The sequence below is a fragment of the Mesoplodon mirus genome, assembly GCF_964341445.2.
Source record: "Mesoplodon mirus genome assembly, chromosome: X".
In the NCBI taxonomy this organism is placed as follows: Eukaryota; Metazoa; Chordata; class Mammalia; order Artiodactyla; family Ziphiidae; genus Mesoplodon; species Mesoplodon mirus.
The window spans coordinates 109954496-109967200 of record NC_138981.1 but is presented as its reverse complement, the minus strand read 5'-3'; the positions used below and the strand labels follow the sequence as shown (position 1 = coordinate 109967200).

The 12705-nt window shown below is 37.9% G+C and overlaps 1 protein-coding gene across 1 annotated transcript; it reads left to right on the top strand.

Moving 5' to 3' along the window:
* Positions 1-7909: 7909 nt before the first annotated feature.
* LOC309796578 (CKLF-like MARVEL transmembrane domain-containing protein 8) lies at positions 7910-8440 on the top strand (the record flags this gene model as incomplete). Its single annotated transcript, XM_082609814.1, has 2 exons — positions 7910-8044; positions 8146-8440. 2 exons carry the CDS (start codon positions 7910-7912, stop codon positions 8416-8418), a joined length of 408 nt encoding a protein of 135 aa, XP_082465940.1. The 3' UTR covers positions 8419-8440.
* Between the last annotated feature and the right edge of the window lie 4265 nt (positions 8441-12705).

The following is a 12705-nucleotide window of genomic DNA, read 5'->3' as shown; positions in this document are numbered from 1 at the left end:
ACTTAGAATATAGAGGTTCAATGTCCCCAGCTTCATCACAGACTTTCCGTAAATCCATATCCCAACTTTAAGGATCCTACTCCTCCCAAGCCAATGCCTTCACTTTAACAGCAGACAACCTATGAGGCTGGGAGTTCAATTTGCATTTTAACTGAGCCCGTCACAGGACCAAGTTCTACATTTGATTTTTCAGCAATCTCAGACCTGTAACTGTAGGAGATACGTGTCTTCTTTAGGGCACATACAGAAGATTTCAAATAGTTTATACAGCACTTGAGCTAGGAATTTAAATCCCTAGCTCATCTTTTTCTTTCCCCACTTTGTCTAGCAGCATTAGGAGAAAACAGCCAATCTCATCATATTTGTTAGTTTGAGAAGAATGTCCAAAAGTATCATATACACAGTTACACAGATCCTTGTGTAACTTATAAGTGATTGATTAGGAGTATCCAGTGATGATATTTTGCATGCCTCCATTGCCAGATTACATCTTGCACTGTCAGTATTTTCTTTACTACTGGAAATTGTCATTAACATCTTTAAATCTAATGAAATTAGAGTGCCAATTCCAGAAACCTCAGAACTAATTCAGAAAACTAATTCTTGAGCTTCAGTTCCTCTAGAACCAGTCTTTGTACCAAAATATGTATGAGTCAAGGTTCACCAGAGGAACAAAAACAATAGGATATACTTGCTTATTACATACTTACTTATTATAAGGGATTGACTAATGCAGGTATAGTAGTTAAAAAGTCCCAAAATCTGCAGTCCACAAGCTGGATGGTATAGGTCTACTCCAAGTTTGAAGGACTGTAAACTCAGAGACCCACTGATGTAGTTCCAGTCCAAAGGCCTGTATGCTGGAGATCCAGGAAGAGTCACTGTTTCTGTTTAATTCCAAAGGCAGGGAAAAATCTGTATCACAGCTCAAAGACAGTCAGGCAGGAAGAATTGCCTCTTACGTGTGGGAAAATTAGCCTTCTTGTTTTATTCAGGTTTTCAACTGATTGGATGGGTCCACCCACATTAGAGTGGGCAACCTGCTTTAATTAATCTATTAATTCAAATGTTAATCTCATTCAGAACCATCTTCACATTAAAACTCAGAATAACATTTGACCACATGTCTGGACCCCCTCTGGCCTAGTCAATTTGACACATAAAAATTAACCATCAAAAATGGAATGGGCATACCACATGTCGTTTAACCATTCACCTGTTGAAAGACATCTGGGCTGATTCCAGTTTTTGACTATTAAAACTTATAGGAACATTTGTGTAAGGGTGTTTTGTTTTAAATAAATTTGTGTTTTCATTTTTTCTGAGAAATGAAGTTGAATTGCTGGGTTGTTTGGCAATTGCATGTTTTGTTTTAAAAGAAACTACAAAACTATTTTCCACAGTCATTGTACCATTTTGCATTCCCAGAGCAACATATGAGCAATCTACTTTCTCTGTATCCTCACCACCATTTTTGGTTTTGTTACTATTTTTTTTATTTGAGCCTCTCATAACTGTTTAGTGGGGTCTAATTCTGGTTTTAATTTGCAGTTTCTGGTACCAGTGATACTGAAAATCTTTTCATGTGCTTATATGCCATCTGTAAATCTTGTCTGGTGGAAAATACGTTCATGCCCTTTGTCCATTTTCTAATTAGATTGTTTGCTTACTGCTAATATTAGACAGTTCTTTATATATTCTGCATATAATTCCCTTACTGAATATGTGATTTGAAAGTAATTTCTCCTAGTATTCAGCTTGTCTTTTCATCTTCTGTACAGATTCTTTCACAGAGAAAAATTATTTAATCTTGATGAGTTCCAAACTATCATTTTTTTTCCTTTTATACATAATATTTTTGTTGTCAAGTCTAAGAATTCTTCACAAAACTCTAGGTCCCTAAAATTTTTCTCCTATGCTTTTTACTAAAAGTTTTATAGTTTTATATTTATCATTAAAGTTCATGATCCATTTTAGGTTACTTTTTGTATAAGATGTCTCAATTTAGGTTGAGGTTTTTTGGGTTTTTTTTGTTGTTGTTTGTTTGTTTGTTTGCCAATGGATGTCCCTAATCATTTTGTTAAAAAGTTCATCCTTTATTCATTTAATGCATTTCCCTTTTTGTCCAAAATGAGTTGGACATACTTTTGTGGGTAAATTTCTGGGTTTTATTTACTATGTTTCATTTATCTGTGTTTTATCCCTTTATAATATCACACTGTTTTCATTACTGTAGCTATATAGTAAGCCTTAATATTGAGTAGAGTGATTCCTCCCATATTATTCTTCTCTGTCAAGATTATTTCAGCTATTCTAGTTTTCTATATAAATTTTAAGATTAGTTTGTCTATATCTACAAAAGCCTTGCTAAAATTTGATAGTTACTTCATTAAACCTATAGGTCAATTTGGAGAGAATTCACATGTTCCAATCCAATAATGTGGTATGTTAGTCATATTGTTTTAGTATTCTTTGGTTTCTTTATTATCAATTTGCAATTTTTAGCATGTATATTCTGCACATGTTTTGTGTTGTTTATATGTAAGTATTTAATTTTCTCTGGAGGGATTGTGAATGGTATTGTATTTCTAATTTCTATTTCTACACATTAACTGTGAGTACATAGAAATGCAATTGATTTTTGCTTGCTGATCTTGTATCTTGTTACTTTCTGTATTCACATATTAGTTCTAAGAACTTTGCATAATTTATTTGAGATTTTCTACATAGATAATCATGTCGTATACAAACAATAACAGTTTTGTGTCTTCCTTTGCAATCTGTATGCCTTTTATTTATTTTTCTTGCTGTATTATTGTGGCTAGAACTTCCAATACTATATTGAATAAAAGTGGTGAAAGGGCATCACTGGCAGTGGTGGCACAGCTGTTTCCTCCAGATATACATCAAGTCTTGAGAAAAAAAAAAAGAACATTAGGAGTTCTATTTAAACCTGTAGTTGCTGCTAAGAAAATAAATAAAGATTCAGACTCCAAATCAGTGGTTTATACATTCTTCATGCAGTAGCAGTGGACTAGAGGAGACAAGCAATCCTTGTTGATCAGTGACTTCGGTGAAGACTGAGAAAGTTGAAACAAATTTGCAAATGATACACAACTGCTAAGCTTAGACAACTCGATGAAAATACATCATTTATAGGTTGAAAAGTCTGTAATAAATAATAAAAACATTGACTAAGTTGAAGTCATCAAGATTGTGATATAGATTAATCCTGACATTAGTCCTCCTCACAAGAACACCAACTAGCAGCTGTCCATAGATAACACACCATTGTGAAAATCCCAGAACCAGGAGGTAAAGCTGAAACACCCCCTCTGGACAACAGAGACCAAGGTGAACCACATTAGAAAGTAAAAGGAGCCGTTTCATCTAGGTTGGCACAGAGGCTAATTAAAAGGGCCTATCTAAGGCTATGATATATCCAGTAGGAAAAGAGATCCCAAGATGGAAATACAGCTTCCCCAGCATTGTGGAATGCTTCCTAGGAGGCTCAAGCAGGTCTTCCCTTATGGGGATCACTGAGGGAATCTGTAGAGTTTGACAACAGGGAATCAGAGAGAAACTGAGAAGGAAGAAAAATTTAGAGCAACCAGGGCTCAGATCTCACCGGATGGCATTCCCAGTGGAAGCAGTGGCCGATCAGAGATCCTAGCCAGTGACTCTGCCCATGTTCAGAGCTGAGGTGGTGCCCCATCTGGCAAGGGAGCATGGTTAGCCATTGTACCTGGTTTGGTTCCCTAGTTTCAGAAAGTACTGTCTGTGGAGCCCATTCTATGATCCTGCCCAAGCAGAGAACCAAGTTTGAAGTCTTTCTCAACTGCAGAGCATAGCCTCCAGTATGTCCTGACCAGAAAGCCAGTCAGAGAACCAGGAAAACTGTGGAGTCCATTCTATTGCCTCACTTGGGAAAGCAGGCAAGCCAGCAGCCCCACCCAATTATTGAACATAGTTTTACACTGAACAGTCAGTGACCCTGAACAACTTTGGAGCTCAGCCTACAGTTCCACTTAGCCACAGAGCCCAACCTACAACCTTGCCCATCAGCAAAACCCAAACCACAGTCCTGCCTGATTATTAAACATACCCTGGACAGAGATGATGCCTGAACACTGCACTCAATCTCAAGCCCTACCCAATGTCAGGATACAGCTGGAGGCCCTGACTGACCAGAAGTTCTGGCCAGTGACCTTATCCTTCAGCAGAGCACAGCCACTGACCTACCTAATCCTAAAGTACAGCCTGTGACACTACCCAAATTTGGGGAACAGCCTGTGTCCCCACCTTATCACAAAGCACAGCCTAAGGCCCCACATGACAAAAAATCCAGCCTGCAGTCCTGCCTAAATATGGAGTCCAGCCAGTTGCACCATCATTTAGGGAGAACGGCCTGAGGCCTCACTCAACCAGGAACAATTGAGGAGCCCAGCCCACAGTCCTGCCCAATAACACAGTCCAATCACTGGCACCACCATGCCAGAAAACAGACTATAATCCCTCCTGACAAGAGGTACTTGCAGAGACCTGCTAGTGGCCACACCTGATTGGATTGTGAAGCACATCCAGCAGTCCTGTTCATTGAAAACATGTAAATTCTGGAAAAGAAGAATGCTTACTTAAATGTATAGAAACCGATGTGAAGATACACGTAATCAAGTAAACATGATGTAAGTAAATGAAACTAATAGTTTCAACTACAGAACCTAAAGAAGTGGAGATCAATGAAATGTCTGAAAAACAGTTCAGAATAATCCTCTTAAAGGAGTTCATTGAATGACAGGAAGAAAGAAAAACAACTAAATGAATATAGGAAAACATGCATGAACAAAATGAGAAGTTCAACAAAGAAAAAAAAGTCAAAAAACAAACAAAAATCCTACAGCTGACAAATACAATGACTGAACTGAAAAATTCAATAGAGAGCTTCAAGATCAGGCTCAAACAAGCAGAATAAAGACTCAGTGACCTTGAATGAGCTCCTTTGAAGTTATTCCATTAGAGGAGAAAAAATTTTCAAAGAAGGAAAGTAATTAAGAAGGTCTATGGGATGTATGGGATATCATCAAAAGAAATAACATTTTGAAAATTCCAGACGAAGAAGAGAAAAAGAAAGAATATTTAAGAGAATAATCACTGAAAAATCTTCCAAAATTAGTGAGAGACATGGACATCCAGATTCATGAAGCTCAAAGAATCTGAAATATGTTGAATCTGAAATATGTTGAATCTGAAAAGGGCTACAACAGGACATATTGTGATTAAGTTGTCAAAATTCAAGATGAAGAGAATTTTGAAAACAGCAGAAGAAAAGCAACTTGTCACATACAAAGGAGCTACCATAAGACTATATGTAGACTTCTCATCAGAAACTTTGCAGGCCAGAAAAGAGTGGGAAAATTTATTCAAAATATTGAAAGAAAATAAATACTGTCAACCAAGAATGCTATACACAGAAAAGCTCTCCTTCAGAAATGAAGGGGAAATAAAGGCTTTCCCAAAGAAACAAAAGCTGAGGGAGTTCATTAACACTAGACCTGCCTTACAAGAAATATTAACAGGAGTTCTTACAGCTGAATTGAAAGGATGCTAATGAATATCATAAGAATATATTAATGGGTAAAATGTAGTGGTAAAGGTAAATATAGTCAAAGTTAGATTCTCTAATATTGTAGTGGTGGTGCATAAATCACAACAATAGCATAACAGTTACAAACAAATGTATTTGAAATAATCATAACTACAATAATTTGTTATTGGACACACTATAAAATAGGATGTAAATTATAACATCAATAACATAAAATCTGAGGAGTGTAGGAGTAAAAGTGTAAAGTTTCTGTATGCTATTGAGGTTAAGTTCTTATTATCTTAACATAGGATATTATATTTTATGTAAGCCTCATGGTAACCACAAAGGAAAAACCTGTAGTAGATACACAAAAGGTTATGATAAAGAGTCAAAGCATTCTGCCAAAAAAGTCATCAATTTTCCAAAAAGAATATAGGAAGAGAGGAAGAAAGGAACATAGGATCTACAGAACATTTAGAAAACAATCAAATGACAACAGTAGTCCTTACCTATCACTCATTACTTTATTTATTTTTTATTTATTATTATTTTCTTTACAGTACACGGGCCTCTCACTATTGTGGCCTGTCCCGTTGCGGAGCACAGTCTCCGGATGTGAAGGCTCAGCGGCCATGGCTCACGGGCCCAACTGCTCCACGGCATGTGGGATCCTCCCGGACCAGGGCACAAACCCGTGTCCCCTGCATTGGCAGGCGGACTCTCAACCACTGCGCCACCAGGGAAGCCCTCACTCATTACTTTAAATGTAATTAGATTAAACTTTCACATCAAAACACATAGAATGGATAAATGGATAAAAATATAAGCTCCAGTGATATGGTGCCCAGGGGAGACTCACTTTAGCTTCAAGGACACACATAGGCTGAGAATGAAGGGAAGAAAAAAAGATATTCCAAGCAAATGGTAGCCAAAAGAAAGGAGAGGTTGCTATGCTTATATCAGACAAAATAGACTTTAAGCTAAAAATTGTCACAAGAGACCATGGTGGCCATTATATAATAATGTAGGGGTTGATTCATCAAGAAGATATGACAATTGTAAATATTTATGCACCCAACAGCAAAGCACCTAAATATATAAAGCCAATACTAAGAGAACAAAAGGAAAAATAAACAATGTAATAATAGTTGGGGAACTTTATTATCTCATTCTCAATAATGGCTAGATCATCCAGACAGAATCAGTAAGGAAACAGGAGATTTGAACAGTGGTATAGATCAAATAGCCATAATATAAATATACAGAACATTCCATCCAACAGCAACAAAATATACATTTTTCTCAAGCACACACAGAAAATATTCTAGGATAGGTTATGTGTTCAGTTACAAAACAAGTCTAAACAAATTTAAAAATATAGAAATTATACCAAATATCATTTCTGACCACAAGTTACGAAAATAGAAAGCAATAACCGGAGGAAAGCTGGAAAATAAACAGATATGTGGAATTAAGCAATACACTGCTAAACAACCAATGGGTCAAAGAATAAATCAAAAGAGAAGTAACAAAACATCTTGGGACAAATGAAAATGGAAACACAAAATACTAAAACTTATGATATGACTCAAAAGCAATTTTAAGAGGAAAATTTATAGCTCTAAATGCATACTTCAAAAAAAGGAAAATCTCAAATAAATAACCGAGCAATACAGCTCAAAGAACTAGAAACAGAAGAACAAACTAAGCCCAATGTTAGTAGGAATGAGGAAATAATAAAGAAATAAATGAAATATAGAATAGGAAAATGATAGGAAAGATTAAGAAAATAAAGAGTTGGTTCTTTGAAAAGATAAACAAAACTGACAAACTTTAACACAACATATATCACATACATGCGGGACCATAAGAGCCTGCTATGGATAACTATATACAAACAAATTAGATGAACTAGAAGAAATTGATCAATTCCTAAGAATACAGCCTACCAAGACTAAACCATGAAGAAACAGAAAATGTGAAGAGATCAATAATGAGTAAGTAGAGTGAATCAAAAATTTAAAATCTCCCAACAGCTCCGCCGCCTCCCTTGGCCTCTGGCGGCCTCCCCTCACCCGGTCTCCTGCTCCGGGGCCCCCGCGCAGGCCGAGAGCCCGCGCGCCTAGGAGCAGGGGTGGCCGCGCACTCGCCGGACACGCACTGTGGCCGGACGGATCCCGGCGGGTGCCCCCCGTGCACCCTGGTCCCCGTGCCGCCGCGCTCCCCTCCCCCCCCGCCGGTGTCCCCGGGCTCAGGGCCGCGCGGCCAGCCCCGAGGCGCCGGGGGTTCCCAAGGCGGAGCCGGCCCGGCCGGGGCGCGACGATGGAGGAGCCGCAGCGCGCCCGCTCGCACACCGTCACCACCACCGCCAGCTCCTTTGCGGAGAACTTCTCCACCACCAGCAGCAGCTTCGCCTACGACCGCGAGTTCCTCCGCACCCTGCCCGGACTCCTCATCGTGGCGGAGATCGACCCTAGAATAAGGAAGCTGCGTGGGGGCATGTGCATGCGGAGGATCCAGCAGGGCTGTTGGAATCAGCTTGCTGACGGTCTCAAGAGGTCACGACGTTGAAGGTTCTGGGACTGCTGGTATGGACACTGATTGCTGGAACTGAGTACTTCCGGGTCCCTGCGTTTGGCTGGGTCATGTTTGTAGCTGTGTTTTACTGGGTCCTCACCATCTTCTTCCTCATCATCTACATAACGATGACCTACACCAGGATTCCCCAGGTGCCCTGGACCACGGTGTTCTTCACCTTCCTGGTCACCATCTGCTATGCTGGAAACACATATTTCAGTTTTATAGCTTGGAGATCCAGGACCATACAGTGATTCGCCATTTTGAGAATTAAAAGGGAAAAAAAAAGGAAGAATCTCACTGTAAAAACAGCTGGTAATGTGGCGTCTGACTCAAGAAAGGAGATCTATTGCTGAAGCCTGAAGCTGGGGGCTGTGGGGAATTCTTCATCCTCATGGGGTTGCCTGGGGTGATATTGCCAGGAGACACTGTCCACAGCCCCCAGGCCAGCATGGTCAGAGAGACCCATCTCCCCAAGTCTGGGGATTGCCGGCGGCATGTCTCACATGCCAACTGGTTGGCACAGAAAGCATCTAATGAGACACTAGCCGTAGAACTTAGTAATGAGCTTGCCTTAAGTGGTGCTCTGAGCACAGTGGCTGATGTGCTGGTGGTATTTTTTTCTAATACAGATTAAAATAAGCTCATAACCATTAAAAGGATAAATACTTCCATGTACCTTAAAACCCATCTTGCTGCCCACAGAGACACAGGTACCATATTAGGTGGAACATACCGGACCAAAATGCTCCAAATCTCCAAGCCCTAATATTTTGTAACATTGTTATTAGATATTTTGAGACAGTGGGAAGAACCCTGTTCTGGAGGCAGATGTGCACTTAGAGGAAGTGTTTTTAGGCAAGATGGTTCTTGCTGGAATGGCAGTGTATCTTGGGTGAGTTTTCAAACTGAAAAACAAAAAACCACTGAAACGTTAGTTTAGTTGATGGTAGGGAGAGGGCTCAGCCGTGCACTCTGTGGACATGGCCCCGTGGCCACCTCTTTTCTGCTCGTGTGGCAGTGCTGTTTTCTTTCTGTTGTGTGTTGTTTGCATTGGTTTTCCTGTTCATCTAATTCCTTAGCCAAGCTGTTACCCCCTATAAAGGAGAGTTGGGATTTCTTCAGTGTCTAATGACACCCACCCCAGACCTTTGAAAGGAACAATGAAGAATGTTCTTGGGTTGTGTGTCCAAAAAGGTAGGGGGGAGGGGACACCAAGAGGGAGAGGTGGGGTGGAGGGTGGGAGTGGGTTGGCGTGGGGAACACGAGAGGCCTCTTTGGGTCCCGCGTGTAGCTGTGAAGCTTCAGCTTCAGTGATGCAGAACCTGCAGGTGACCAGGGCTACGATCTTTCTGGAGCGGTGTTCCCAGTCATCACCCGGACAGCCTCCGACTCGCTGATTTTGCAAGAAGAGCTGAAATAACTAGTCAGGATTTGTGTGTGCTACCTCTCTGTCCATCTCTCCCTCTCACACTCCCAGAAGCATGTTCACCTTGCATGTACCTGGTGGATTTTTTTTAATTGAAATATAGTTGATTTACAATGTTGTGTTAGTTTCAGGTGTACAGCAAAGTGATTTAGTTATATGTATATATATACACACATATTCTTTTTTACATTCTCTTTCATAACCTGGTAGATTTTTAAAGTACTTTATATTGCAATCAAGTCTCCATAAGAGGTAGAAAAACTGTAACCTAATAGGTCTGTTTCTGGAAACAGTCATAAAGAAAGAAGCCTGTTTTTTTAAAAAAAAAAAATCTCCCAACAATGAAAAGTCCAGGAGAAAGAGGTTTCACTGGTGATTTCTACCAAAGCTTTAAAAAGAATTAATACCAATGCTTCTCAAACTCTTCCAAAAAACTGAAGAGGAGGAAACACTTCAGACTAATTTTATGAGGCCAGCATTACCCTGATACAGAAGCCAGATAAGGACACTACAAAAACAAAAAAAACTAATATATACTAATATCCCTAATGAACATAGATGCAAAATCCTCAACAAAATAGTAGCAAACCAAGTTCAACAGTATATTGAAAAGATCATATGCCTTGATCAACTGGGATCCAAACCTGGGATGCATGTTTCAACATATGCAAATCAAAAATATAATACATTACATTAATAGAATGAAAAATAAAAATCATGTGATCATCACAGTATGTTCAGAAGAAAAATTGCACAAAATTAAGCATCCTTTCATGATAAAATTTCTTTAAAAAATGAGTATAGAATGAACTACCTCAAAATCATAAAGGCCATATATGACAAGGCCACAGCTAACATCATACTCAATGGTAAAAAGTTGACAGCTTTTCCTCAAAGATCAGGAATAAGATAAGGATGCCCACTCTTACCACTTCTATTTAACATATACTGTAATTCCTACCCAGAGTAATCAGACAAGAAAAAGAAATAACAATATAAGTAATCTAAATTGGAAAGTAAGAAGTAAAATTGTCTCTCTTTGCAGTTGATGTGATACCATATGCAGAAAATTCTAAAGATGGTGGTGTGATGAATTGGGATTGACATATATACACTAATATGTATAAAATGGATAACTAATAAAAACTTGCTGTATAAATAAATAAAATTGAAAAATTAAAAAACCAAAAAAACCCTATACCTTAATGAAAAAAATGAATTTAAATGAAAAAATGAATTTTAATGAAAATAAAAATTTAAAAACTCAAAGGAATCCTATCTGTGAAACTCAGTGCAGAAGAGGTATCTGGGGAGCTAGTCATAGCCGTCTCCCTACTTTCTTGCCATAATTCAGCCAATGCAGTGTGCTTAGTGCACCACCAGGGTACCTCATCCAAGGTTCTGTGTTAACCTCCTCTGCAAGATTAACGTGATGACAGATCAGCAGATGCAGTGGTTGGAGAAGAACAAACACTTCATTTTCTGGTGTTTTGAACTTCTCCAAGAAGAGTGGCATAAATGAATGAATGAACACATGAATAAATAACTGAATGCCAGACAGCATTGATACTTCTGACTGGGAAAGATACTTACAAATCAGTCACTAGCTGAGGACACTTTCTTTAAGGTTCCTCAACAATCATTATCCTGTCTTTTGGTAATAGCACTTTAACTGTTATAATTTTATAATTTAAGTACACTATCCATTTTGAATGAATTTTTTTATAAAGTAAGAAAAGAAAAGATGTGATACTATATGCAGATAATTCTAAAGATACCACCAAAAACTATTTAAACTAATCAATAAATTCAATAAAATTGCAGGATAAAAATTAACAAACAAAAATCAGTTTCATTTCTATACACTAACAATGAACTATCTGAAAAAGAAAAAATAATTCATTCATAATAACATCAAAACCAAAGAAATAATGTGTAATAAAATTAACCAAGGAGGTGAAAGATTTATACACTGAGAACTATAAGACTTGTGTAAAAGAAACTGAAGACACAAATAAATGGAAAAAATCACATGTTCATGGATCACAAAAATTCATATTATTAAAATATCCTTAAAACTCAGACCATTTATATGTTCAATGCAACCTCTATCAAAATTTCTATGGCATTTTTTCCCAGAAATAGAAGCAACAATCCTAAAATTCATATGGAACCACAAAAGACCCTGAATATGCAAAGCAATTTTGATAAAGGATAAAAAATCTGGAGACATTACAGGTTCTGATTTCAAACTACAGCATAAAGCTGTAGTAATCAAAACAGTATGGTAGTGATATAAAACAGATACATAGACCAATGGAACAGAATCAAGAGCCCAGTAATAAATTAATGTACATATGGTCAGTTAATATTTGGCAAGGGATCCAGGGATACACAATAGGGAAAAATAGTATCTTTAATAAACAGGGTTTGAGAAAAAGGACATTCACATGCAACAGCATAAAATTGGACCTCTATAGTACACCACTCACAAAAATTAATTCAAAATGGATTAAAGACTTAAACATAAGACTTAAAACCATAAAACTCCTAGAAGACAACATAGGGAAAAACCTCCTTAAAACTGGTCTTGGCAATGATATTTTGGATATTACTCCAAATGCATAAGGAATAAAATTAAAAATAAACAAGAGGGACTACATCAATCTAAAATCTTCTACACAGAAGAAAAAGATCAACAAAATGAAAAGGCAACCTATGAGATGTGAGAAAGTATTTACAAATCATATATCTGACAAGGGGTTAATATCCAAAATATATAAGGAAGTCATGCAGCTCAATAGTATAAAAACAAATAATCCAATTTAAAAATGGGCAAAGGACCTGCATAGACATTTTTCCAAATAAGGCAAAGAAATGACCAACAGATACATGTAAAGGTGTTCAACATCACTAATCATCAGGGAAATGTGTATCTAAACCACTATGAGATATCACCTCACCCATGTTAGAATGGCTATTATCAAAAAGACAAAGAGGTAACAATTGCTGACAAGGATGTGGAGGAAAGGGAAGGCTGTGCACTGTTGGTGGAAATGTAAATTGGTGTAGCCAGTATGGAAAACAGTATACAGATTCCTTTAAAAATGAA